This window comes from Pyxicephalus adspersus, chromosome 6, assembly GCF_032062135.1.
Source record: "Pyxicephalus adspersus chromosome 6, UCB_Pads_2.0, whole genome shotgun sequence".
NCBI classification, from domain to species: Eukaryota; Metazoa; Chordata; class Amphibia; order Anura; family Pyxicephalidae; genus Pyxicephalus; species Pyxicephalus adspersus.
The window spans coordinates 30,918,428-30,942,904 of NC_092863.1; the positions used below are offsets into that span (position 1 = coordinate 30,918,428).

Genomic DNA, 24,477 nt, shown 5'->3' on the forward strand with positions numbered 1-24,477 from the left:
CCCATGTTAAAAAAAGCTATAGAGTTCGTAAGAATGTACACTGTTTTATGGGTGTCTTGAGTTTGCAGCCTATTATTTCATTATAAAGTATGTTTTGACATTGTACTCCCCTAGTTTCTATTTTAAGAGTGGCTACTTTGTGTCGCAAGGTCCTCTGGAGCCCCGTCATAGCCACACACATGCACGCCCTTGCTCAGAAATATACTTTTTTACCCCTGTCTTCTGCCTGTGGGGTTAGGTTAAGGCAGCATAAACTTCTAAAATTTTTGTTGTTGAAAAACTTTCACGATCATTTCTTGTGCCAGATGAACAATTGAGCGCTGTACATATAGTACCCGTTCTGTTCTACGGTGGGGAGAAACAAGGGAGTGGCATACCATTGTTCTCTCCTCCCTTGACTTAAAAAGAAGTCAATCCCCATTGCCCGTTCATGGATCCAGGTGTATATAGGAAAGCAGTAAAATTCTTTCAGTACTCAAAGTAGGTACTAATGAACAGACTACATCAACAGTAATTAAAGAAATGACATCATTATGTTATGAAGCATGTATTAGGTAAGCATGGCATTACAAAAACCTTTTGCATTACTTCATATGACTTTGTGGTCAGCATTTATGGCATACTGGCCTGAAGTTTATTCTAAACCGCATTTCTTTAGTGTGATGTGTTTTCCCTGCAAAATATACAATATATTGGATTTAAAAAAGTCTTCTGCTTACTATGGCCCTACTTTTAAAGTTTGTATGTAGGTGTTAGCTTCTGTGATCTCGGACTGATGTAAACAATTCTGTTGTTCCAATAAAGAAATGTACAATATTTTGCAGCATAAAAATCTATATACATATATAATCATAGGTTCATTAAATACAGTAAGTCTATCATCCATACATAAAATAGATTTAAATGATATGCATATGATAGACAGGTGCTATTACAATGTGAGGGCATGTTACTTACACAAACAGACAGCTGCTAAAAGACGCAGTCCAGATTCAGGTGCAAAACATGTTGGGAAAAGAGGTTGTAGAACATAATTGGAAAATGTAAGTGCAATGACTGCTTGATTTGTAGGATAAATCACTAAGACAGCAATCCAAAGTCGGAGGAATCTACAAAGAAATAGATAGTACTGTGAGGTGATCTATTCATTAGCACATCTCGTCACAATGTAAAGTTCAGGTTTCCTCTTGTAATTAGGCACCTACCCTGCAAGTCCTCCGAAGATATCCTTTACGTATGAATAGTCTCCACCAGACTTTGGGATGGTGACTCCTAGTTCAGCATAACACAGAGCTCCTACTGCAGTGATAACGCCTGTGACAATCCAGACTATGAGGGCCATTCCCACGGAACCAGCATTTTCCAATACTCCCTTTGGTGACACAAATATACCAGAGCCAATAATATTGCCTGAAAGACAAAAGAAAATTATTTTGTTATTTACCAAACCTAGAACCTAATATGACAAATGTATAGCCGTAGTTCAGAAAACATAAAGAAATTGATATGTTATAATAAAGCAGTTATTGTAGAGTTGGCCAGTAGGTCAGTGTTGACTAGGCTATGACTAAGGCTGTAATAATTGTTGTTAGAAAATACTCAAGGATTATTCACAATTATTTTGAAAGATCGTATAGTGCACGATTCTGTTCATGCTGAAACGATCGTTCTAATATACTCCGCCAATAATGTACACACACTAGATACAATCGTTTGAACGATGCAGGAAGTGACATGTACAGGAGAAACTGTATCACAGAACAATCCACAATCACTGAATGACCATACACACAATAAACAGCGAACAATCAGCACCCAATCAGATCTGCCGGGATGGTCGTTCGTTTCCAGCGGCATTCCTTGTTCGTTGTCTAGTTGTTGTGCACTTTTTTTGTAAACAAATATCGGCCAATCGGTCATTAATCGTTCGTTTCCAACGATAATTATTGCTGACTTTATTTAATGTTGACTTTATTTAATCTATAGTTGGGGCCAGAAGGTATGCGTTGACTAGGATATATCTACAATAAGGTAAATAGGTCTATGTAAAGTAGGCTTTATCTACAATTAAGGTAGGTAGGTCTGTGTTGACCAAACATGGTTTAGGTCGATTTGGGAAGGACGCCAAAGAACCTACCAGTAGGTTTTTGTGAGGGACATAAAAACTCCATGCATATAGTATACTGCAAAGAGAAAATGCTGGCCACTGAGCCACCATGCAGTACAAGGAGACATACCTGTTCAGTAATAAGAGAGAAAATGTCCCTGCCAAGGCTTTCCTGTTCAGATAAATTAAAGATCAGCAGTGTGCAGGCAGAGACCAGCAACAAGCTCTCTTAACTTTGTGCCAACTGCTGCTGTTGGAGATTCAAATCAATTTAATGAAAGGTGCTAAAAGAGCTGATTTGGCAACAGTAGTTTTGTAAATTTTTATAACCTAAAATGAATCTGATTGCTACACTGATTCACTCTGTTCTACAACAATGCAAAATTGCTTAATATGTAGCAAGCTTGCTGTAAAGGAACTCATACTGAAAGAAATAGCGAAGCTATCACTGCTGACATCGGCAAATCATAGTTTCTTCCTGCTGCTATCTGGACTTTTTTGGTTAAATGTTTTTCAGTGTTCCAAAAGGCACTGAAGACACGGAGTCAGTGTAACATCCAGACAACTAGAAAAAGTGGCCCACAAGTCAGCTGAATAAAATAGATGAATATGTTTGGACCATTATGTGTTGATCCTGTCTATGATTTGTCTTTGTAGCTCCCAGGCTATAAAGAACTCATACAATTTACAGCAAAGGTTACATATACACTGGGTCTAATCTATTAAAGCACTCCAATACTGGAGAGGATAGACTATCATTAAAGAACGTGGGTGATCCAGCAAACCTAAAATAGATCTGGTCCAGGATTGTAAACAAAAACTAATAGCAAATTCTTTTCAAGAAATCCAGGTTTCCTAGATCACCCAGGATCTCCCATGATAGTCTACCTTCTCCAGTCTTGGGGAGCTTTAATAAATCAAATACAATGTGTATTGTTTTTTGTTTTAATTTTTAGTTGACCATATCAAATGACAACTCATGGACTCTATGTTTAATCACTTCTTAGCATGACCATCAAAATACACTGTATGCTGGCTCTACAAATTTGTGTAGCAGTTGGAAAATTTTGGCCAGCAAGTTACAAAGGTTACATTGACACTGAAACAACCTGGCAGACAAAAGTTCAAGAATACTGAAAAGGATTTCTCAGTGCTGAGAGAGAGCACAGAATCCTATTACAGGTTCAGCGTGTTAAAGGATCTAAACCCAGACAGTCTTGTGATTAGAATTAAATGCCTCGCGTCTCTGGATATCATGAGACTGAACCTTTCCACCTGAGGACAGGACTAAGCTTTGAGCACATACTATGCAAAGCAAGCATTGAAATGCCTTCACTTTTATTTCAAGATATATTTTATTAATTTAAATAGCTAAAGATTGAATGGTATACTAAGCAAAAGAAAGTGAGTACCTGACTTAAGGTGCGTACACACTTCCAATTTTTATCGTTCCAATCGAACGACGAACGATCGATTGGGCAAAAAAACGTTCGTAAAAAAGTAACCAACGACGCCGACGAACGAGGAAAGTCGCTGGAAACGAACGACCGGACCGGCGGATCGGATTAGACGACGATCGTTGAACATCGTTCGTGTGTACGGTCGTTCGTTGATCGTCCATGGTCAGAGCATGCGTGATGAACGAACGTCCATTCACTTTCCTGTCGTGCACATAGTTCCTCTATCGGTCAAACGATCGTATCTATTGTGTGTACAATATCTACGAACGATCGTGTCGTTAACTCTATGTGCAGGATCGGTGCTATACGATCGTTCGTATATATCGTGCATGAACGTTCGTCGTTAGTTTTCCAACGATAATAATTGGAAGTGTGTATGTAGCTTTACCCTCTATGCTTACCTGATTTATATAGTACAAATCCAGTGCAAAACGTGTCCTATACAAATTCATGGCAAGTGATAAAGTCCGCTATGTGACATCCAATCAGAGAGATATAATGATGGATATCTGGACAGACTTTAAAGCTGTCTGTTCAAAACAGACCTCTGGTGTAAGGTCAGTGAGTATAAATCCACACTCCAAGAAGAACAATTGGCCTGGCTTTACATTTCATGAATGAGTTGCTTGAACAAATGATTACTTAAACCTAATCAAGATACCCAATGAAGATACATCTAAAATCTGTACTTTGTTGATCTTTTTGGGAGGACTGGGGTTGAGAAGTTGCAGGGCTCAAAAAGACAAAATACCTCCAATGAGGTTGCATACCGTAATAAAACTTGACTTAATGTCTTATCCACTCTATTCAAAACTCAAAAATGTTTTTGATGAGGTTAAGGCTTTATTATATTTTTTTTACCTTGACTGGTCTGAATTAAAGCAAAATAAATAATGCCATACATGATAACAAGCACTTTGTATTACATGTATGCACATTTTGGGTTTTAGTCTTAAAGAAAGAACATTTGGACAAGCAGTCCTTTTAGGGTGTGGTGTTTTTCTGCAGCATAGTGTGATCAGGACATTTCTTATTGCAGAGGGCTTAAGGTACATTGTACTATTACATTCCTCCCAGGGAATGTTTTTTTGATTACAGATGAAATGCAATAACATAGCTAAAGATTATCACAGCTGATAACAGTTTATTAAAGTACACCGATCTGCAATGAAATAGGTAAACCTTACACTTCTAGCATAAGCTACACTCTGTGAAGTATTATAACAAGCAATTCTTCACCTACACTTACAGACACAATATTACAGGCAAATAGCCTCAATCAGCATTTCAAGAGTAGTTACAACAGGTGACTTTGCCCCTGGTATTAAGAATTTGTACTCAGGATTTGCTTGACATTGCATTTTGTCAACCTTTGGTCTGTCCATATCTATCTATAAAACATAATATGCCTGAAAAGAATGAGGATTTAAAGTTCCTTGTATGTAATTAGGTCAATTAAATGTTATCTTTGGCCTTTGACTGCATGATCATTAATTTAATAAGGCTGTATAGTTTGTGATTGAGAATTTTTGTAAGCAATCAATTAGTTAGATAGTGGGCAGTAAGCACGTATCATAGTAAGATAGGAAAAATCCCTGGCGGTACTGATGCTAAGCATTGTGCTACAGTCAGTAAAGCTACATACACATGCCCATGACAAACGGTCATGATCGTCCCGGATTAAAATCCAGCATGTGTACCCCTGATGTCATTTAGCAGATCAATGAACAACGGACTGGGGGTAACAACTGTACTTTCCTATATGGGACTGCACAGCAAGGTACCACTCACTCATCCTCCTCCTTCTATAAAACTGAACAGCAGTGTTTGAGCAGCGCTTATTTTTACTTGTCACTGGAAATAATCACAAAAACGATGACATATTCAAGACCAAAAATGGTCTATATGTTTTACCAATTTATTAATGTGATCATAAAAAACTCATTATTCATAAAATGTGTAATGCAATGGTTAAGGATCCACATAATGAAAGAAGTGTGCAGATAATGATAACTGCTCCTAAAATCCTAAAAAAAAATTGAAGATTAAACAGGCAATGTCTCATGGGTAATATTGACTGCGGCAGTCATAACAGGCAACCAATCAATATCATTTCATCTTCATTACAAGATGAAAGGCTGTTTGATTTCATTGTGAAGCCTCAGATTTATAACACCGTAGAGCAAATTTCTATGCAAGGTCAGTTTTACCTGCTTCCAAAAAAAAAAAATAGGAGCTATAACCGACCAATCAGAAATTCAGATAAGTCTAAGGTGTAGCTTCTCTGTGAATTTTCATATGGCTGCAGGACTTGTGTTGATGAGTTTTGCAGTATACTCAATACAGCATACTTGCAAATCTAACCTCTAATAACCTTTTACCAATGAATCACAATACCAAAACTGGCAATATACTGAGCAGTACGCACATGTTCAAGAACAATGAACCCCTGGGGCTTTTACATTCTAAAACCAGTATGCATACATAACCAGGCACAAATACAATGTGCTGCATGCCAAAAACATAGTATTATTACAAAATACACAGACAAAACCTTATCAAAGCATTCTGTCCCCCAGGACCCTGCGTACATCTACCATCATCAGTGGTCTCTATAAATAGATCCTTACACGTCATCTTCTCATCAATTATTTAGAGAAAAAAACAGGAGGCTATAGGCATTCTGCAATCTATGGGGCATATGGTATAGAAGATGAGAAGTGGGGAATTGGGGGAAGGGAGTCAGATGATAAAATGAGTGCAATAGGCAGGCTGCGAGCTTATAGAGGAGAAGCAAACATCAATGGGTTAAGTCAAAAGCTTTGAGCTTTCTTTTTCTGTACCATTTTTTTTGCATTGTGCATTTTTTAGAGGCCTGCTTACATTTGTGCACCTAAAAGCACATACGGTATACTTTTTATTGTGTGTTATCAATGCCAGTTTTATAATGCAGTGCTTTCTTCTAAATTATAAACAGTCTTTTTAAAGGGGTCATTCACACTAATATTATACACACTATTATTGCATAATTCTTACTGCATAATTCAAAGAAAGCTTAGTGTGCACAGTTTTGCTGCATTTCCATTGACTTTTAGTGGCACTCAACACTGAAAAGATTTAATAAATAAATATATGCCTTGAGGTCTAATAGGAAAAATAATTGGTAGGTATGTTTTTTGCTTGCCGATACACGTTGAATGTCGGCTGAAAATAAAGGGCAATGCACTGCACAAGCTAAAACACACTTATAACTATGGGGAATATGTGTGAATGCATTCTTGTATTCAATATTACCAAAACAATACATATCATAGGGCGAGGTTTGAACAAAAAAAATGTGTCATTATTGGTGTGTGGAGTCCACAATCCTGGCCATTCAAATGTGCTTAATTTATTAAAGCTTGATTGAAGAGGATACACTATCAACAGTGAAGCTGGGTGATCCAACATACCTGGAATGGATTTCTTCAAAGTGATTTTCTAGCAAATGTTTGGAATCCTGGACCAGATCCATTCCAGGTTTGCTGGATCACCAAGCTGCACTCATGAAAGTGTATCTTCTCCAGCCTTGGAGAGCTTCATTTAATCAGATCCCAGTACTGTATGCATTATACAAAATTGTAAAAGCAAAAACCACACTATTGAAGACAATTGTCCAAAAGTCTTTATGTGCTTTTTGTTTAGTTTAAAGCATGTCTACAGCTATGTGCCACTACTTGCTAATCCAATGGCTTAAAAAAAAAAAAAAAATATATATATATATATATATATATATATATATTTAAAACATCATCATCACTCTTATCTTGAATTAATGTGTGAGGGTTCAGTGACAGCAGTCATACTATGAACTCTGTACACTACATCACTACTCCACTACACTTTGAGCTGTTCACGTGGCAGACATGCTAGTTGCCGGCTCAGCCATTCATAAAAGCAGAGTCAGCTATTCATTAAAATTGTGCAGGTCATGTGACTTCCTTCCCCTGCCTTACCACCTTCTGCACCCACTGATAAGGAGCACAAGAGGGTATGGCAGGGTGGATGCTTCTCATACAAAATCCCTGGAAATGGAAGAATTCGTTTGTCTTTTCAATTCTACTTCAGGCCTATTTGGTAAAAAAAATTAACCCCAATAAAGAGGTTTTGTTTTCTTGTGCAAATTCAGAAGTGCAGCAGCCCAATAGGGCTAAATGTAATTTCATGTACAGACATCAAACCGCCACAAGATAGAACCTGATCAGTTGTTATAGGTTACCCTTTACTAAAGAAGGTTAAAAGTTTGATTTGCCATTAAATAAATGCAAGCAGAAACTAAAAGAATGCACTTGGCAACAAGAATCCTTTCCATCTGCATATATTTTCTACTGAAGGCCTATAACCTTTTATGAAGATACTAAAGTGTTTGCTGAAGATCAGTAACGGAAACTAAAATAAAATGGTACTTGTGCTGAGACTATGGACCCTAAACTATTTATATATCCTTAACAATTGGTATAGGAGGATTAAAACCTGCCACCCTGACCTCCAAAGCTAAAAATGACAAGAAAGACCCCAGTGTCTTATTTCAGTTGGTTTCCAACAGCTAGAAACATCTACTGGTTGTTTAAATCAAAAAACCATCGATATCTGCTCTACATAGAAAAACAGAGAGAAAATTGAGAATTAATTTCTTCACAATGTTGCATATACAGAGATGAATGAGGGCTTGCTTTACACTTTTGCTGCTTGTTTAGAATATTTAAATAACACAAAATGGGCACAGGTTCACTTTAAGGAAATTAACTAAAAATGAGTGCTTTTCCTGGTAACTGCTAACATGCAAACGTGTCTGCCCTTTAACACTGAAAACATACAGACATCTACCCTGTTAGCATAGGTGTTTGTCCTCCATTAGACACAGCTCTGCATATTTCTATTCATTTTTATTTTGAGGTATATAAGGCCATTCTGGGGCTGTAATTGACCCTTATTGGTGCAACAAGTTCCTGACACTACAGGCTAAGCAAGTCATGCACAGCCTTTACTGCATTTAAATGCACAATGCTTTAAGTGAGCTCTAGAAACCTGTGAATGTTACACAAGTATTTGTCATGACCATAAAGGAGCTATAACAAAAAGGATCAATGGCTCCTGGAACATGATTTTATTCTGTCCTGCATATTGCCCACAGGTATAATAATAGTAAAAAGCAAACTAGAAACATTTGTAAGAAAAGAACCATAAGTGAATGTGTATCAAATAATACATATCCATGCTTGCAAACAAACTTGCTCCCATATACTCTATACCATGTAAGTGACACAGCTATCCCTGCAAGTCAGGTCTGTGCTATTTCTGTGGGAAGGTTACACCCTGTGTTTAGGTCCCCATTGTACAGCAGACTAAGAACTGTCCTGCTTTCAGTAATTTGAATCGTAAAGCTCTCCTGTCTTTGTGAAGATTACAAAGAAATGTGCGTTGGCCCAAATCGGATAGGATCTAAAGTTTAGGAGATATTTGCTGCATCCACATTCTTACACATTTAATTCAACCGGACAGATAAAATGTTATAATACTGTTCATTATTTTATTTCCTAAACATTTCTTTCATGTCCAGTTTTTAGAAATGTTAACAGCTTTACATTCTCATTACAACATTAGTTATTGATTAGTGTATTTGTAAAAAAAAGGGTAGAATTACTGATATAAGATAATTTTGAGGAACCCTTGCTCATATTGGATGTGTTAAACCTATTACAAATTTTGTGAATTCATACTAAGAATGTGAAGATAAAATCAGTACACAATGGTTAAGTGAAAGCTGCTTACTTGTAGATTAGAAATTTGAATGACTAATGTGCAAATTTTGATTTGTAAAAAGTTATGCTTAGTCATCTCCCGCCTTCTGAGCCACTTTGTTGGTCGGTGAAGCTGTCTGTCACTTTAAAGTATTCTGTACCAGCTGAGAAGGACTTACCCACAATAATACCACATGCGCTCACTAGCCCAATCTCCTTTTTTAGGGCCACTCCTCCCGCTCCCCCAGAGCTTGATCCAGAGCCAGAATCCTGCCCTTGCTCATCTGGGATCTTCTCAGCACTGGTTCGTAACCGGGCGCCTTCTGCCATCTTTCTTGCCAAAGTGATTGCTGAATATCAGAAGGCAAGAGGTCCTTAATCACCAGACCTGAATGTGAGAAAAGATAACAATAATCAATCTATAAGATATAATAGATTCTTTTGGGAGCCTTTGACCATATAGATCAGGTTCTCAATACCAACCCAAGGCCTATAAATGCCATTTGCCATGTAAGGAATAAATATGCTGTAGTAGCTGCTAAAATGTAAGTGGAATAGGTGCAAAGAAGTCAGATTAAAGGTATAGTGTATATCAGGTAAGATCTGTAATATATTACCAAATTCATGAAAATAGAATATGTTAACAGGGAAACTAAAGTTTATTTTTAGTAAATACATGTTTCGCAATTTTTATTGTGTATGGTATATACTCTTTGCAGATTTTCCCTGTCCCTCATATACCATTTCATACTAGGGAGGGAAATAATGTTTCTAAAACATACTGATATTGTCTACAGTAAACTCATAAAATTCACATTCCCACGTGTATCTAAAAAAAGGTTTTAAAAATACTACAGATCCCTTTAAAGGATTTGAACTTCTATTAACTTGTATCTATTTCTTCTACTAGCAGCTGGTGACTTCCATTATGTTATCATTTGCTTTGTGCACTCTATTGATAGGCCTCAGGCATTGAGAACTACAATACACAATGCTATCAGCTAGTTAATACAAGTGATAAGGTTGCTTTTTGTTTTTCTTACATAAGGACAAGCTGTAGGAGGAATAGTTATGTCAGACACACTAAACAGTATTTTCTATCGATTCAACAGCAACATTGAATCAAAGATCATTTATAAAAGGTGTTTTCCATAGATAATTTTAGTGAAGTAGGTTGGAAACTAATAAGGCAAGGCTTCTATTTTATCAGTTGGCTAAGAAGCATATTGATCCATGGTAATATAGATCAATTAGCAAACATATATATGGTATGTTAAATACTGGTAGTCGATGCAAAGGGTTGATTTGAATGCTGAGCATTGTATTGATCAAAAACAACATTGAGAGGAATTTGCATAATATACTGTATACATAATATATATATATAAAAATCATAAGAAATTTTCCCCAAGAAAAGTATTCACATAGATATCTGGAACTCTGCCAGACTATAATAAAATGGTGTATCCTTAGAATAGACCACCAAGTTCGCACCCCACTATGGGGATGCCCTGTGTCTGTGGAATTTGGGCTGTTTACTTAGCAAGGTAAATTATAAGTTTGTAAGTGATAATTGATTTAATGTAGTAAATGTACTTTGCAAGGAATATCTAATCACGTGCAAAGGAATTTAAAAAAACAGAATTTTTCCTTGCACATGAATGGGTGAATAAAGTCAGCAGTTTTATCTTCTTACTAAGCTAAGTGAAAAATCCAATGAAAAGAGATAATTCACTTTGTTTAGCGATCAGACTAAAATAATTAAGTAAATCCACCTCAATATCTATGTCTGTAGGATAGGATAGATTACCTTCTGGGAATTCTCATTAAATTGTTAGCTACAAGTGAGGAAATGTAAATGAAAACCCACCTCCAGATACAGAAGGGGTTCACAATACAATCCTAGCGGTCATCCAGCACACAAAAGCCTTTTATAAACCTTGTGCACGCCAACTCCAACTCTAAACAAGGGTATTTGGGACAAAGCCCCACATTATCATAAATTAACATTAAAATTTTCCTTCTAACAAAGCGTAAAATTTGATTGCACACCAGTTAATGAACCTTATATCAAACACAGGGCAGGTAGAGAACCTTATTTTAATATAAAGTCCCTTAGAATCTAATGAGCTAGTATGAAATAAATATTTTGTGCAATCATAATGACTGTTATATAAACTTGATACAAAACAAATATGTAAATACTAATAAAACAGAGACATTTGTATTTCACAATATCTTATGATTTCACATGGCAGGGTAAGAACCCAGTTCAGACCTGAACATGGTAGATGACACATTCTAGTAATAAGGAAGAAGAAGAAATCCCAGATTTGTTAAATGTGTGTAAATCTTCTTAGTTGTCTATATAATTTACATTAGCAGAAGTCTGATCCTTATTATTCCCCAAAAGTTCCCTGAGACTGGGACATGGTGGCAGGATGATGATTGAGACCCAGGCTGCCATGAGACTTGTCATCTGAACATGACAGCTCTATCAGATGCCATCGATCGTTTTTTGTGAATGGGATATGAAAGATGCCCGAGCATATCCATACACTCCCATGCACAGATCAGCACCGATCTAGCTTCTGATTAAACCTACAGTGACCCGATTATAAACCACCCCCACCATGGCTGATCGCTTACCAGATCCTGGTCTCCGATGCCTATTTCAGGGTGTTCTAGGCATTTCCTTCACCATGAAATGCCAGCTTGTTGTGTGCAGTGTGAGAGCTGTACCATCCTCCGATCTTATTTGTGTTTAGAAGCTGGCCCTGGGATCAGTTACCATGTATGTGAGCTCTCTGCTGTAGCAGGCTTTGTGTTGTCGTCATGGACAAGGACGCTGCTGCTCCTCCTCTGTACACCTGCCTGTGCGTCCTCCCCACTACTCCTCGGAGCGCTCTGTCATCCTTTATATACCCAGCCAGGCTCCTCCCCCTTCTCTGTCCATATCAACACCCAGATGTGCTCCTTACCCAGATGTCAGGGGATCCTTAACCCCCTCCTCTTCTAGCTCCTTCTTGTACAGATTATAGCCTGCTATTGTTTATTATTTGCAGTCCTCCTGAACAGAGACTTTACACTTTACAGTGATATGTGTATTAGAATGACAAAACATACTGTGTATGGATGTACAAAGAGATGTGGCATACCCAGCATGATTTGTACCCAGAGCTGATCATTTTCACCCACCCATCAGCTCCACTGATTTCAGTAATATTATTGGAATTGAAATGGTAGTAATGAATGCCAATAACCCTTTCACATTGGTGGTCAGTGGGAAAATGCCCCTTTGGTACTGATGGTCAATAGAGTGCCCCCTTACATTGGATAAGGGTGCCTTAGGTGCCAGGGATATTACTGGTCAATGGAGTAGGATCCAGTTACATTGGTGGTTAATGAAGTGTTTCATTATTTTGAAAATCAAATAAAAAATTCCTTTTTACACTGATGGTCAGTGAAATATCCCCTTACATTGGTGGTAAGTTGAGAATGGTGCCCTTGAAGGCAGTGGCAATGGAGGTCAGTGGGGGAGAATCCATTTATGTTGCTGGTCAGAGAGATAATTAGATAAACAAAAGAAATGCTGGGGTTTTCAGGCAAATTAAGATGAGTGTATTTAGTGAGTCCTAATAACATCAGACAACACACCTTAAATATTCAAATAATACATATACATTTTGGGTCCATTTTCTATCAATTAGTAGGGGATATTGGACCTTTTTTTTTTTTTTTGGCACTGTTGTGTGACTCCTCGTTGTGTTGAAAACAACACCAAATCAAAACCCGGTGCAACAAAAGAGTGCACAAGTGTACAACACACCAGGCGTCCTCCATGGTCTCTGCCCTAAAGGGACTAGGACCTCTTTACCTAAACCCCTTGGGCCACAAGGCTTCAGACAGGGGATAAGCTTATCAAATACTGAGCAAACCCTACCTGAGCCGTAGCCTAGGCAGGCTGCCTCCATACTGTGAGGGTCAACTGGAGCCGAGCCCTCCCAAGTATCTTGAGCAATGGGCTCTCCTAAAGAAAGACCCAAGGTTAGGGATGTGCACTCTATCCACACCTAACTTTTGGTGAGGGCAGATGGACCACCCCCATATTGGACCTATGCTCTAGACAAAATAATCCCTGGCTAATTAGAGTATAATAGAAAGCAGTAATGTCTTGTGACCCGACACGTTTCTCCTAACAGGCTTCTTTAGGGGATCTGCGAGCCCTGACGTAAAATTGTGGAAGCTAGGCAAATCCTTCATAAATAATGGGAAGTTTGCAGAGATGGAGCACACAGTCTCAAAGAGCAAGGGACTTTCTGCTACATTGCTGGTCAATTAAAAAAATGCTCTCTTCACGCTGATAGTCATTGGAGTGCCTCCTTACATTGGAGTTAAGTAGAGATTGGTGTCCTTGGAGGTAGTGCCAATAGAGGTCAGAGGAGAAGGGTTCAGTTGAGTTGGTGTAGTGTTCTTTTACATTGGTGGATGGTGGAAAATGCCCTTTTATACCAATTATTAGTGAAAGACGTCCTTACTTTGATGGTAAATTGAGAATGGTGCTCAATAGTGGCATTAGAGGTTAGCGAAGAAGGACCCAGTTAAGTAGGTATTAGGTGTAGGGTTCCTTTATATTGGTGGTAAGTTGAGAATAGTGCCCAAGGAGGTAGTAGCATTAGAGTTCAGTGGTGAAGCAATGATTTACATTGCAAGTCAGTAAAAACATGCCTATTTCACACTGATGTTCATTGAAGTGCCTCCTTACATTGGTGTTAAGTGGAGGTAGTGCTATTTAGAGGTCAGTGGAAAAGGATGCCCCTTTTACACTGATGGTCATTGAAGAAGGATTTTCATCGGTGGTCATTGCTATATCCTTCACATTGGGAGTCACTGTAAAAGTTCTCCTTAACATTGGAGGTCAGTAAAAATGCCTCATTATATTGGAACTTTATAGTATACATCTGATCAAGCATAAACCTTTGCTGGTGTTCAATAGGACTGTGGTGGATCGACTTGTAGATGGGCTTCAGGGAAGGTCCCTTCAAGTGTGAAGATTGGGTATCGTGAGGAGCATCATGTTTTATTAAAAAAAATCTTATACACTTCTAACAATTGGAATACAACGATCACTTTATTAGTGTATGATAAAATAGGGAATGGGACTTTGAAGACTCACCAGATGACCCAAAACACAGAATTCTTATCACAACACAATGAACAGATCACACAATCAACAGACCTAACATTACCAGGGTACTGAAGAAGAACCACAATTCTCAATAATAAAAAAACATTTTAAAGTAATCTATAATTAGTGCTGTTCCTGCATGAGGTGAGTGTGCAAAATACCCCATAGATATCAAATAGCCCTAAAAGCCTTAGAGAACCCCCATTTTTATTTAAGGTATAGCACCACTTAGATGGAGAATATTCCAATACCTGTTCTAGTGCTACTGAGCAAATCACATCAATTTGCTGTATTTGTGCTGTAACTTGTCATGTGAGATATGATTTTCACACTTAGTAAATACGGTAAGAATGCAGTTGGGTTGTTTGGCTTGGTTTGAGGGCACCTTGAAGTTCAACAACTAATATATTGTAAAACTGATTCTAATTTTTGTATTGGAAACACATGCACACACACAATGTTAATAAAGCTCAACTATAGGCAGAAAGCAGAGTGACAGGGCTCAGACAAAGTGGGTCAAATGATGCTGGCCATCAGAATGGGGACATCTAGTGACAGTATGGCAGAGGGAATGTCCAAGCTGAAGGTTGATTTTGCAGCATAAGGTCGTTTTTCTATTTTATCTTTTATTTTATTTATTTTAGCTGGAGTTCTCCTTTACATATTTGAGAGCATACACTACATATGACTGTAATATTTATTGAGTGCAGAAATCTTCAGATCTTTTAGCTTCTTTTTCAAGCTGACATTACTGCCGTTGCTGCACTAAAAACCCAAGCAGAGTTATCTACTTCACCCACTCACCTTAATTTTTCTGGACTACAAATCATTTTCCTCTCTCCTCATTTAAGCAGCATAGGAAGGATGCATTCTGTTTTACAGCAGGTCTGATAGCGCTTCTTGCATTTTGTGCATTTTGTTCGGTGTACATTTTGACTTGAAGTTGTATGAATTGCTCATTCATCAATCCATCAGAAGGGTCGGACCGCCATACACAGATTAGACGAACAGTCATGCTTGTTTCAGGCAACAATGAATTGACGTATACACAGCTCCAGGTTTCAGCTTCGGTGCCCTTTACATGACTCAGTTTTGTAAACAATATAAAGTTTGTGGGGTCCTTAGTGATGTTTCAAGTCAATATTTTATATTTCTTTTCACAAAAATAGAAAAACTAACCTATCAGTGAAAAGGACCAAAAGTAGAGGGTGTAAATAGCACACAGGAAATATTTGGGTTTGCATTGAAGTAGTAAAGGCCAGGAAATGAAGCTCTGTGAGTTTTCACATCCTCTGATTCTGGTGGGTGTGATACACAGAAAGGCAAGAGATCCTCTATCAGCTTTTCCTGCTACACAAGGAATGTCTGCTTGCCACCTGCCAGTCTTTGTAGGACTTATGAACCATATGTTGTCACCTGAACAATATATGGCCAGCCTATGCATCAGCTGTATAATGTCTTTAAAAATGGTTAGGACCGCTGAGCCTGGTATAATTATTTTCTACTGTGAGCTTTTCAATACCATAGGGGCCTCCATGTAAATGGTACTGAGAATAAACAGAAACACAACTCTGTATCAGAGTGCTAACATTTCACTGATACAGAGACCAGTACAAGTTTCCAATAATGCAGAAACACTTCATACATCTTTGTATGTGCCCACAAGCATTCGAGTGGTTGATAAGCATCTGAAAAGAGCAATAATAGGTTTAAACACTGTTTTCGTCATGTTTGTTCATCTTTTGTAAAATATTGCCAGTTATCTACCAGAAAACATACAATTACAGGGGAACCCTGGTGGTGTTCCCCCTGGAAGATGTGGAACATTCATGTGTAGCCAGATTGACTCAGCTTGTACTCTTGTCAGGGACTGATAAATTGAGAATGTTTAGGACAAAGCTAGGGAATGTTTGTGGGCGCTCACTGTTAATACAGAAATCTCAAGATGACTTTGCTAAAGACTTTTAGGCTTTGTACACATGTTAAAGTTTCATCACAGAAACAACCTTGACATGTAGACACAGCACCAATTTTGTTCAATGGAGAGGGAAGGGGGGAGGACCAGTGAAAGAGCTCTTCTCCTTAGTCTTACATAATGGTCGTTCCCAATCATCGTTCATGGATCTGCCGATGACATTGCTGTACAAGCAATACCGTTCGTTTTGGTGGATTATTATCTGACATGCCTGGATAGCCTTATTCATTCCAAGATAGGACTGTTATAGATTACAGGTAAGGACCACATTCCATGGAAGGGTCTTGACTATGCAGCATGGCTTCAATGTATATTTTCAAATGTAAAAAGTTAAACTTCTTTTTTAAAGCAAAAAGTTGAAACAGTGGAATAATTTTTTTGGAGGTTGAGTTATGTGTGCTGAAAACCATATTTGTTCTGTGAAAAGCCTCTTCTTGAATCTTGCTTAAGAAGCCAGTTAAAATTGTTTACAGCAGTTGCCATTTTTGTTTTGCCCCATTGTCATTGATGGAAATGGTGTCCCTGTACCAGCAGAATGAATGTGCCAGAATCAGTAGTGCACTTAACTTTATTACTATCATAAGGTGGCTAATAAGCCCCTTTATGATAGTACATTCACAGGTGCTCTTTATGGAAACATAATGGGTCTGATGTCTCTGCTCAACTGCTTGCAAAGAAAAAATCAAGTTAGTTTTGAGAGAACACTGGGTTTACAAAAAGACAGAAGTTGAGTTAAGGGATGAACATATATGATGGTGGGTATTTATGTAGTAAAAAATAAGTACATATGTTAGTACTATTTTTTATTTACACACCTTCCTAATAATTAATTACACACAATCACATTGTTTATCAAGTTTTTGTAAGTCTTCTAAAGTTTAGTCGCTGAGATACTGCTCTGCTGCTACTTTCACCTCTGAATCATTTAAAATCATCATTATCATTTTTAAAACTTTCTTTGTCTTGTGAACCTTGTGAGAAGGTTAATTGTCCTGCTAAAAGAAAAAATAGAATGCCTTTAGGCAGCATCCCTTGCCATTTTTCTTTCAGTGCTTAATTTAATTGGCACAGCAAGCAAATAGTATTCTGCATTAACTGTTTTGTTTCATTAAAATGACAAATCATTCCAAATCACTTGCAAAAGTGCAGCATAATCAACTTGGCAATATTGTTTGGAAATGATTAACCTGATGAGTTTCCTAAATATCTCTGGTGTCTCAGCAATTGTTTTAACTGACGTTTGCTTTGGATTTGATCAACAAATGCTGGAGCTGACACTGTTTTCTACCTCCCAGATTTTGATTCATTTTTGGCACACCATCTCTTTACAGTTGAGTATGACAGGCACTTTTCAAGCATTTCATCATACATGCAAGGAGATTTTCTGCTGCAGGACAAGGGACTTGAAAGTACCCCAAAGTGTGAAACAGTTGAAAATTCCACATTTCCCCTTGACAAGGTTCTGTCAATGATCTGGCAAAAAAAAAAAGTGCAACTATCTTACAAATAGTAAGTAAGTAACACTGTTTCAGACTACAATGACAATGGGAAAAGAGTTAGGTTGAGAACTTTTCATCACCCCCTAGCAAATGTTCCACAGAATAACCCAATACACACAATCTTTACATTGCACACATACATTTACACACATTACACACAAACATACACATAGCATTGCATTACATACATAAACACACAAACAATCTGCACATACAAACAATTTGGCCAGTCTTAGGCTACATAAACACGTGCAATAATTGTAGTTGGAAAGGATCTTTCACGATCCTTTCCAATGATAAACAACTGCATGATGCATGAACGAGTGCTGTACATACAGCACCGTTCTGCTCTCTGGAGAGGGGAGGGGGAGAACGGCGGAGCAGCACCGCGCTGCACTCTCTCCTCTTCACTTTCAATACGATCCTTCGACGTACATCGTCTGTGGATCTGCCAGGATGGTCGTTCAGGCGATGGACGTCGAGCGCTGTACACACGCCAGATTCTTGTCCGATATCAGGCCTGAGCCGATTATCAGACGAGAACCATTGCACGTGTGTTGTACGTAGCCTTAGTTGGCTTAGTTGGCCAGGTGGTGCCCTTTGCATTCTTGCTATGAAAGAAGGCACGCCACGGTGCTGGAAAATATATCTTCAGGGTTACTGCATGCCTAGTATGAATTCAGAAAGGAAAGCTCAGATGCCTGTTGCAGCAAAGCCAAAACAAGGAGGAGTCTTTGGACTGGTCAGTCACCTGCATGCTGGCAGTGAAAGTGATTTTTGGTGTCTGTATTGCTTGTATTACATTTGCTGATGGGCACTCATGTAGGTGGCGCAGCTCTCTGAAATACAATTGCCTGCCCAAAATGGCAGCCCCACTAGCACCAACTAGCTGTCAATATAACACAAAAGGTCAAATTCCCTTCCACTTGATTGCCCTGAGTGCTAACCCTTCCCTCTCCTATTCTTAGTGCTGCTAATAGTAAGTCTGATACAGATTTTTCTGTTTATTCCTTTAAAAAAGCAAGTATCCCTAGTTTAAATTGGAGATTTCTGAATAATTTATCGAGACTAATATGTAACCCTGTTATTTGTCTGTCTCTTCCAGTTACTGGGAAGATTTTCCTGTATGTATTTGAGGGGGTAACCAATCTCAGGTGTTTATCACATGGACAGTTGTTGGGATTTGTGCCCTTTAAGGAAGGTCTTTTTTTCAGGAGATAAAGGTGCAGGAGATCTTCAGAGAGGAGAACAATGGGTTTAGGTGCAGAGGGGTGTGCAAAACCTAGTCTGGACAGTGCCTGGGCCAAGTAAAGGTGCGTACACACTTCCAATTTTTATCGTTCCAATCGAACGACGAACGATCGATTGGGCAAAAAATCGTTCGTAAAAAAGTAACCAACGACGCCGACGAACGAGGAAAGTCGCTGGAAACGAACGACCGGACTGACGGATCGGATTGGACGACGATCGTCGAACATCGTTCGTGTGTACGGTCGTTCGTTGATCGTCCATGTTCAGAGCATGCGTGATGAACGAACGTCCTTTCACTTTCCTGTCGTGCACATAGTTCCTCTATCGCTTAAACGATCGTATCTATTGTGTGTACAATATCTACGAACGATCGTGTCGTTAACTCTATGTGCAGGATCGGTGCTATACGATCGGTCGTATATATCGTGCATGAACGTTCGTCGTTCGTTTTCCAACGATAATAATTGGAAGTGTGTACGTAGCTTTAGTCATGGGGACAGGTTTTGTTGGAGGTCTGAACAAGGATTAGCTTGTCTGCCAGATGATGCTAAAGGATTGAATCTGTCAATTAAAGGTGTACTTTAGGACTGTTACGAAAGGGGTTACCCTAACTAAAGTTGGGAAGTTTATGGCCCCCTATGGGCATTGAGATGAAATATACATTATAGTTCAATGAGAGATTGTGAGTTATGTAACTTTGGCACATCCAGCACTCTAACCCTCCTTCCCTTTGTTCGTTAAAATTCAATAAACCCTTGGACTATACTTAAGCATTGAGCATTTGTTGCCTCACCAAGAGGGTGAAACCAAAAAACTCACTCCTAGGGGTATATGCTACATACATAAATAAACTTATATATTTTAATGAAGAAATAACTGCACTATGTTGTGATTTCTATAGATGCCTGACGTTTAGCTTGGAAACAGATCTAATAACAATCTATATGATAAATAATTCTATAAATGGCACTACTGATCTAACTAATTTAATAAATTATTATATAACCAATTTCATTTAATCCACTAAAGCAATTAATTAACAAATCAAATCAGTACAAGACTAAGATATCAAATAAAAATGTAAAATGAAAAACAAAAAATTTTTTGCATAATAATCATATTAATAGTTTAGTAATAAACAAAAATTATACTTATTAGGCCATGTTAGGTTTTTTTAATCAATACATAGTTTTAGGATAAATTAAATGTAACTGCTTCCCTGCTGGGGCATTTTTAAAATTCATTTAAAACTCCCCCATATTTACATACATTTCCTAAATGCATCCACAGCAAATACAGAAAATACCTGTTGATCGTGCCAAAAATGCAGTGTATTTGTCACTTCCTGTAAGCTTAAAAGAAGCACAAAGAACGTTATCTTTCTTGAGTAAACTACCAGTCCCATCAATTTACCATGAAATGGAAATGAATGAGACATGTTTGAATTCTTGTCTGTGTGACAACTATAGTTCCCTCCGTTGGTTAAAGCAAAATTAGAGTATACAGAAAGGGACAGTAAGTGAGCTATTTGCAGGATGAAAGCAAAAGGCGAAAAAACTACAAAGAATGTGGCAACCACATCCAAGGTCTAGTAAGCTGCAAAACATTACACTTTTGTTTTCAGGTTTAGATGCACTTTATTGTTATAAAGGTGAAATTATTTTAACACAGGGATCACCACTTATTATTATTATTATTATTATTATTATTAATAATAAACAGGATTTATATAGCGCCAACATATTACGCAGCGCTGTACAATAAATAAGGATTGCAAATGACAGACTAATACAGGAGGAGAGAACCTTGCCCCGAAGAGCTTACAATCTAGTAGGTGGGGGAATTTCACAAACAATAGGATGGGAGATATGTAGTGGTGGGAAGTGGTGGTTTCAAAAGACAGAAGAAGATGGGTAGGCAAGTTTGAAAAAATGGGTTTTGAGCACTCTTTTAAATGAGCAGAAAGTGGGAGCAAGCCACCGAGGAAGACCATTCCAGAGAGTCGGGGCAGCTCTAGAGAAGTCTTGTATCCGTGCGTGGGATGAGGTTATGAGTGAGGAAGTCATTAGTAGGTCATTGGAGGAGCGGAGAGAGCGGCAGGGGGAGTATTTTTTTTACCAAGTCAGAAGTTAGATATGTAAGTGGGACAATAACTGTGTAGGGATTTGAAGGCAAAGCACAGGAGCTTAAATTTGATTCTAAGGTGAAATGGAAGCCAATGGAGAGAACTACAAAGAGATGCAGCGGAGGAGGAGCGGAGGGAAGGATGGATGAGTCTGGCTGCAGCATTCATATTAAATTGTAGAGGAGAGAGTCGGGTTAGTGGAATGCCAGAGAGAAGGATGTTACAGTAGTCCAGACAAGAGATGATAAGAGCAAGTACAAGGAGTTTGGTGGTCTCTGGGGACAGGTAGGGGCGGATTTTGGAGATGTTGCGTAGGTGAAAGTGACAGGACCTGGAAATGTTCTGAATATGGGGGGTAAATGAGAGGGCCGAGTCAAAGGTGACACCAAGACAATGTGCCTGAGGGGAGGGCCGAATACCAGTGTTGTTAACAGTTAGATATATGTCAGGGGGGGATTTGGAATTTGAGGGGGGGATGATGATGAGTTCTGTTTTATCCAGGTTGAGTTTCAGGAATCGGTCAGACATCGATGATGAGATGGCTAACCGGCTGCATGAGACCTTATCCAGGACTGAGGGAGACAGGTCAGGGGTGGACAGATAAATTTGAGTGTCATCAGCATACAGATGGTACTGTAAGCCAAAGGAGAATATGAGACTACCGAGAGAGGAGGTGTACAGAGAAAAGAGGACCGGTCCAAGGACTAACCCTTGGGGAACACCAACAGGGAGAAGAGTGGGTGAGGAGGAGTTACCATTGAAAGAAACTTGAAAGGAGCGGTCAGACTGATAGGAAGCAAACCAAGAGAGAGCAGTGTATAAACTAAGCACAATGAGGCAGATAGGTTGGTTCCTTACCCACAATCATAGAGTTAGGGCTGCAATGAGCAGCCTGGTTGTTAAAAGACTTGAAAGTGAACCCATTTATGGCAAAGGAAATAGTTTACATGATAATAACTACAATAAACAGACTGCATTCATTCTCTCGCCAAGCTTTGTTACCACCTTGATCTAGCCAAGAACATTAAAACAACAGTAAACGTCTTCCCCCATATGACAGTACTCAGGCCTGGCAATTAACTGGTTAGACATACATTACTGTGTTGTGGAGCGTTAGAAAAAGCAGTGATTATTTCTCACTGCACCTTTTGCAAATCAGGATAGGAGGTACGTTCACAGAGGGAGTGTACACCCTATCTATGACCCTTGTTACTTTGCCTGGCATAACAAAGTACATTGGGTTTTTTTTCTTTTCTTAGCAAATATAACTTGCCTTGAAGATATTAATTTACTTTAGTGTAAACATAAACGGGGTTAAATTTCCAGGTTTCTCAAACAGCATATCAACTATTTTACTGGAGATATTAATCGGTTAGAACAGGAACCTGCAGAAACAGGCTGGCATAATAGCCAACAATAATGTTTCAACTTGTCACTTGTTCACCTTAGTAACTCTTCTTAAATGAGATTCCTAATTCCTAGCCTGCAAGAAAACTTGGAGCAGAACATCATTATCATGTAATTCTTGTGGGTTTGGATACATGCTCTCAGATATGACAGTTGTCACCATCAATGACTTTGTGAAATAAAAGCTGCTCTCGGTAAAAAGGCTTGTAAATCACACAACAAAGTCACAGAAATAACTCAAAGGCCTGAAATAAATAAAACTGAAAAACAAAGGGAGGAACAACTCCACAGGAGCACCAGCATCTCCGGGAGACTGGGAGCATTTGGGGGAGAGCTTTCCTGGATATGGGTTTGTGGGTCTGATATTGTTCCGCCTTTTGTTTTGCACACTTGGTTCAGGCCCATTGTTTGCTTTTTTACTAAGGATTATGAATCCTTTTTGGCACCACTGAGAACCCATGTATATTTACCTTGGTTCATTAATAGTTCTTACACATACCAAAGAATAGCGTTTTCCACAAAACCCATGCAGCTTCCAGGATTTCATCTTTCAACTACAATTCGGAAAACACAACCAGTTTCTTTCATTTTTTTCTTACTTCCTAAGCACTTTAGAACAGTAAGATACTCCATTGTCCAATTTGTCCAGACATATCAGATCATGGAGTTATTTTAGTCTCGCCCAGCATAGTTCATAACCATGTTTATCTGTTAAATGTGTGCTATACACCTTCAAGGTGTAAACTTGTAGAAATACAAATGCAATGAAGATGGTACCCTGAAGGAAAAAATAAATGACAGTCCAGGATGGAAAACACTAACAAAACAGTAGGTTGTGTCACTTGTGTGAAAAAACAAGGGAGTCAATGATATTGGATCTTAGTTATATTTTTTGTTTAAGTGTGAATGTTTCGCTAGCTCTACAGATTCCTAAGTTCTATTTAACACCTAAACAGTCTGATTGTTGATTTGTAAAACAGGATATACACACTTCAGGGAGTTATCTGAGCATCAAGACATTCACAGCAAGTTATATGCATAAAGAAAGCGAGCACATTTAGGCTGGGTACACACGTGCAATGGTTCTCGTCCGATAATCGGCTAAGGGCTGATGTTGTACAAGAATCTGGCGTGTGTACAGCGCTCGATCTCCATCATCCGAACGACTGTCCTGGTGGATCGACAGACAATGGACGATGAAGTATCGTAATAGAAGTGAAGAGGAGAGAGCGCACGGGGTGCTGCTCTGTCGTTCCCACCCTCCCCTCTCCATAGAGCAGAACTGAGCTGTATGTACAGCACTCGTTCATGCATTGTGCAGTCTTTAGTCGTTTGAAAGGATAGTGAAAGATCCTTTCCAACGACAATTATTGCACATGTGTACATAGCCTTAGTGTAAGTGAAATTAGCACATGTGATGGACTTTGATAAATAGTTTGGGGATGACAAATGTCAAAATGCGGCACTATAGAAACTCCAAATAATAAACAGAAATGTTTACATTATTCAAAAACTTGTTGCAATGACGGACTAGTATGTATATTTATGTAATTATTGTGAATAGAAATTTGCTTTAACCTTCAAGCTTAAGGCTATGTACACACATGCAATAATTATCGTTGGAAAGGATCTTTCACTATCCTTTCCAACGCCTAACGACTGCGCGATGCAGGAATGAGTGCTGT

At 38.5% G+C, this 24,477-nt stretch overlaps 1 protein-coding gene across 1 annotated transcript in view; it reads right to left on the bottom strand.

Annotated features, from left to right (window-relative positions):
* Positions 1-12,249, bottom strand: part of SLC7A8 (solute carrier family 7 member 8) — a 33,113-nt gene extending 20,864 nt beyond the window's left edge. The window contains exons 1-4 of the mRNA XM_072415085.1: positions 11,997-12,249; positions 9,527-9,735; positions 1,206-1,410; positions 958-1,109 (exon numbers count right to left, since the gene is read on the bottom strand). Coding sequence (XP_072271186.1) covers positions 958-1,109; positions 1,206-1,410; positions 9,527-9,677 — 508 coding nt within the window. The 5' untranslated portion in view covers positions 9,678-9,735; positions 11,997-12,249. The remainder of the gene's footprint in view (positions 1-957; positions 1,110-1,205; positions 1,411-9,526; positions 9,736-11,996) is intronic.
* Positions 12,250-24,477: the final 12,228 nt, after the last annotated feature.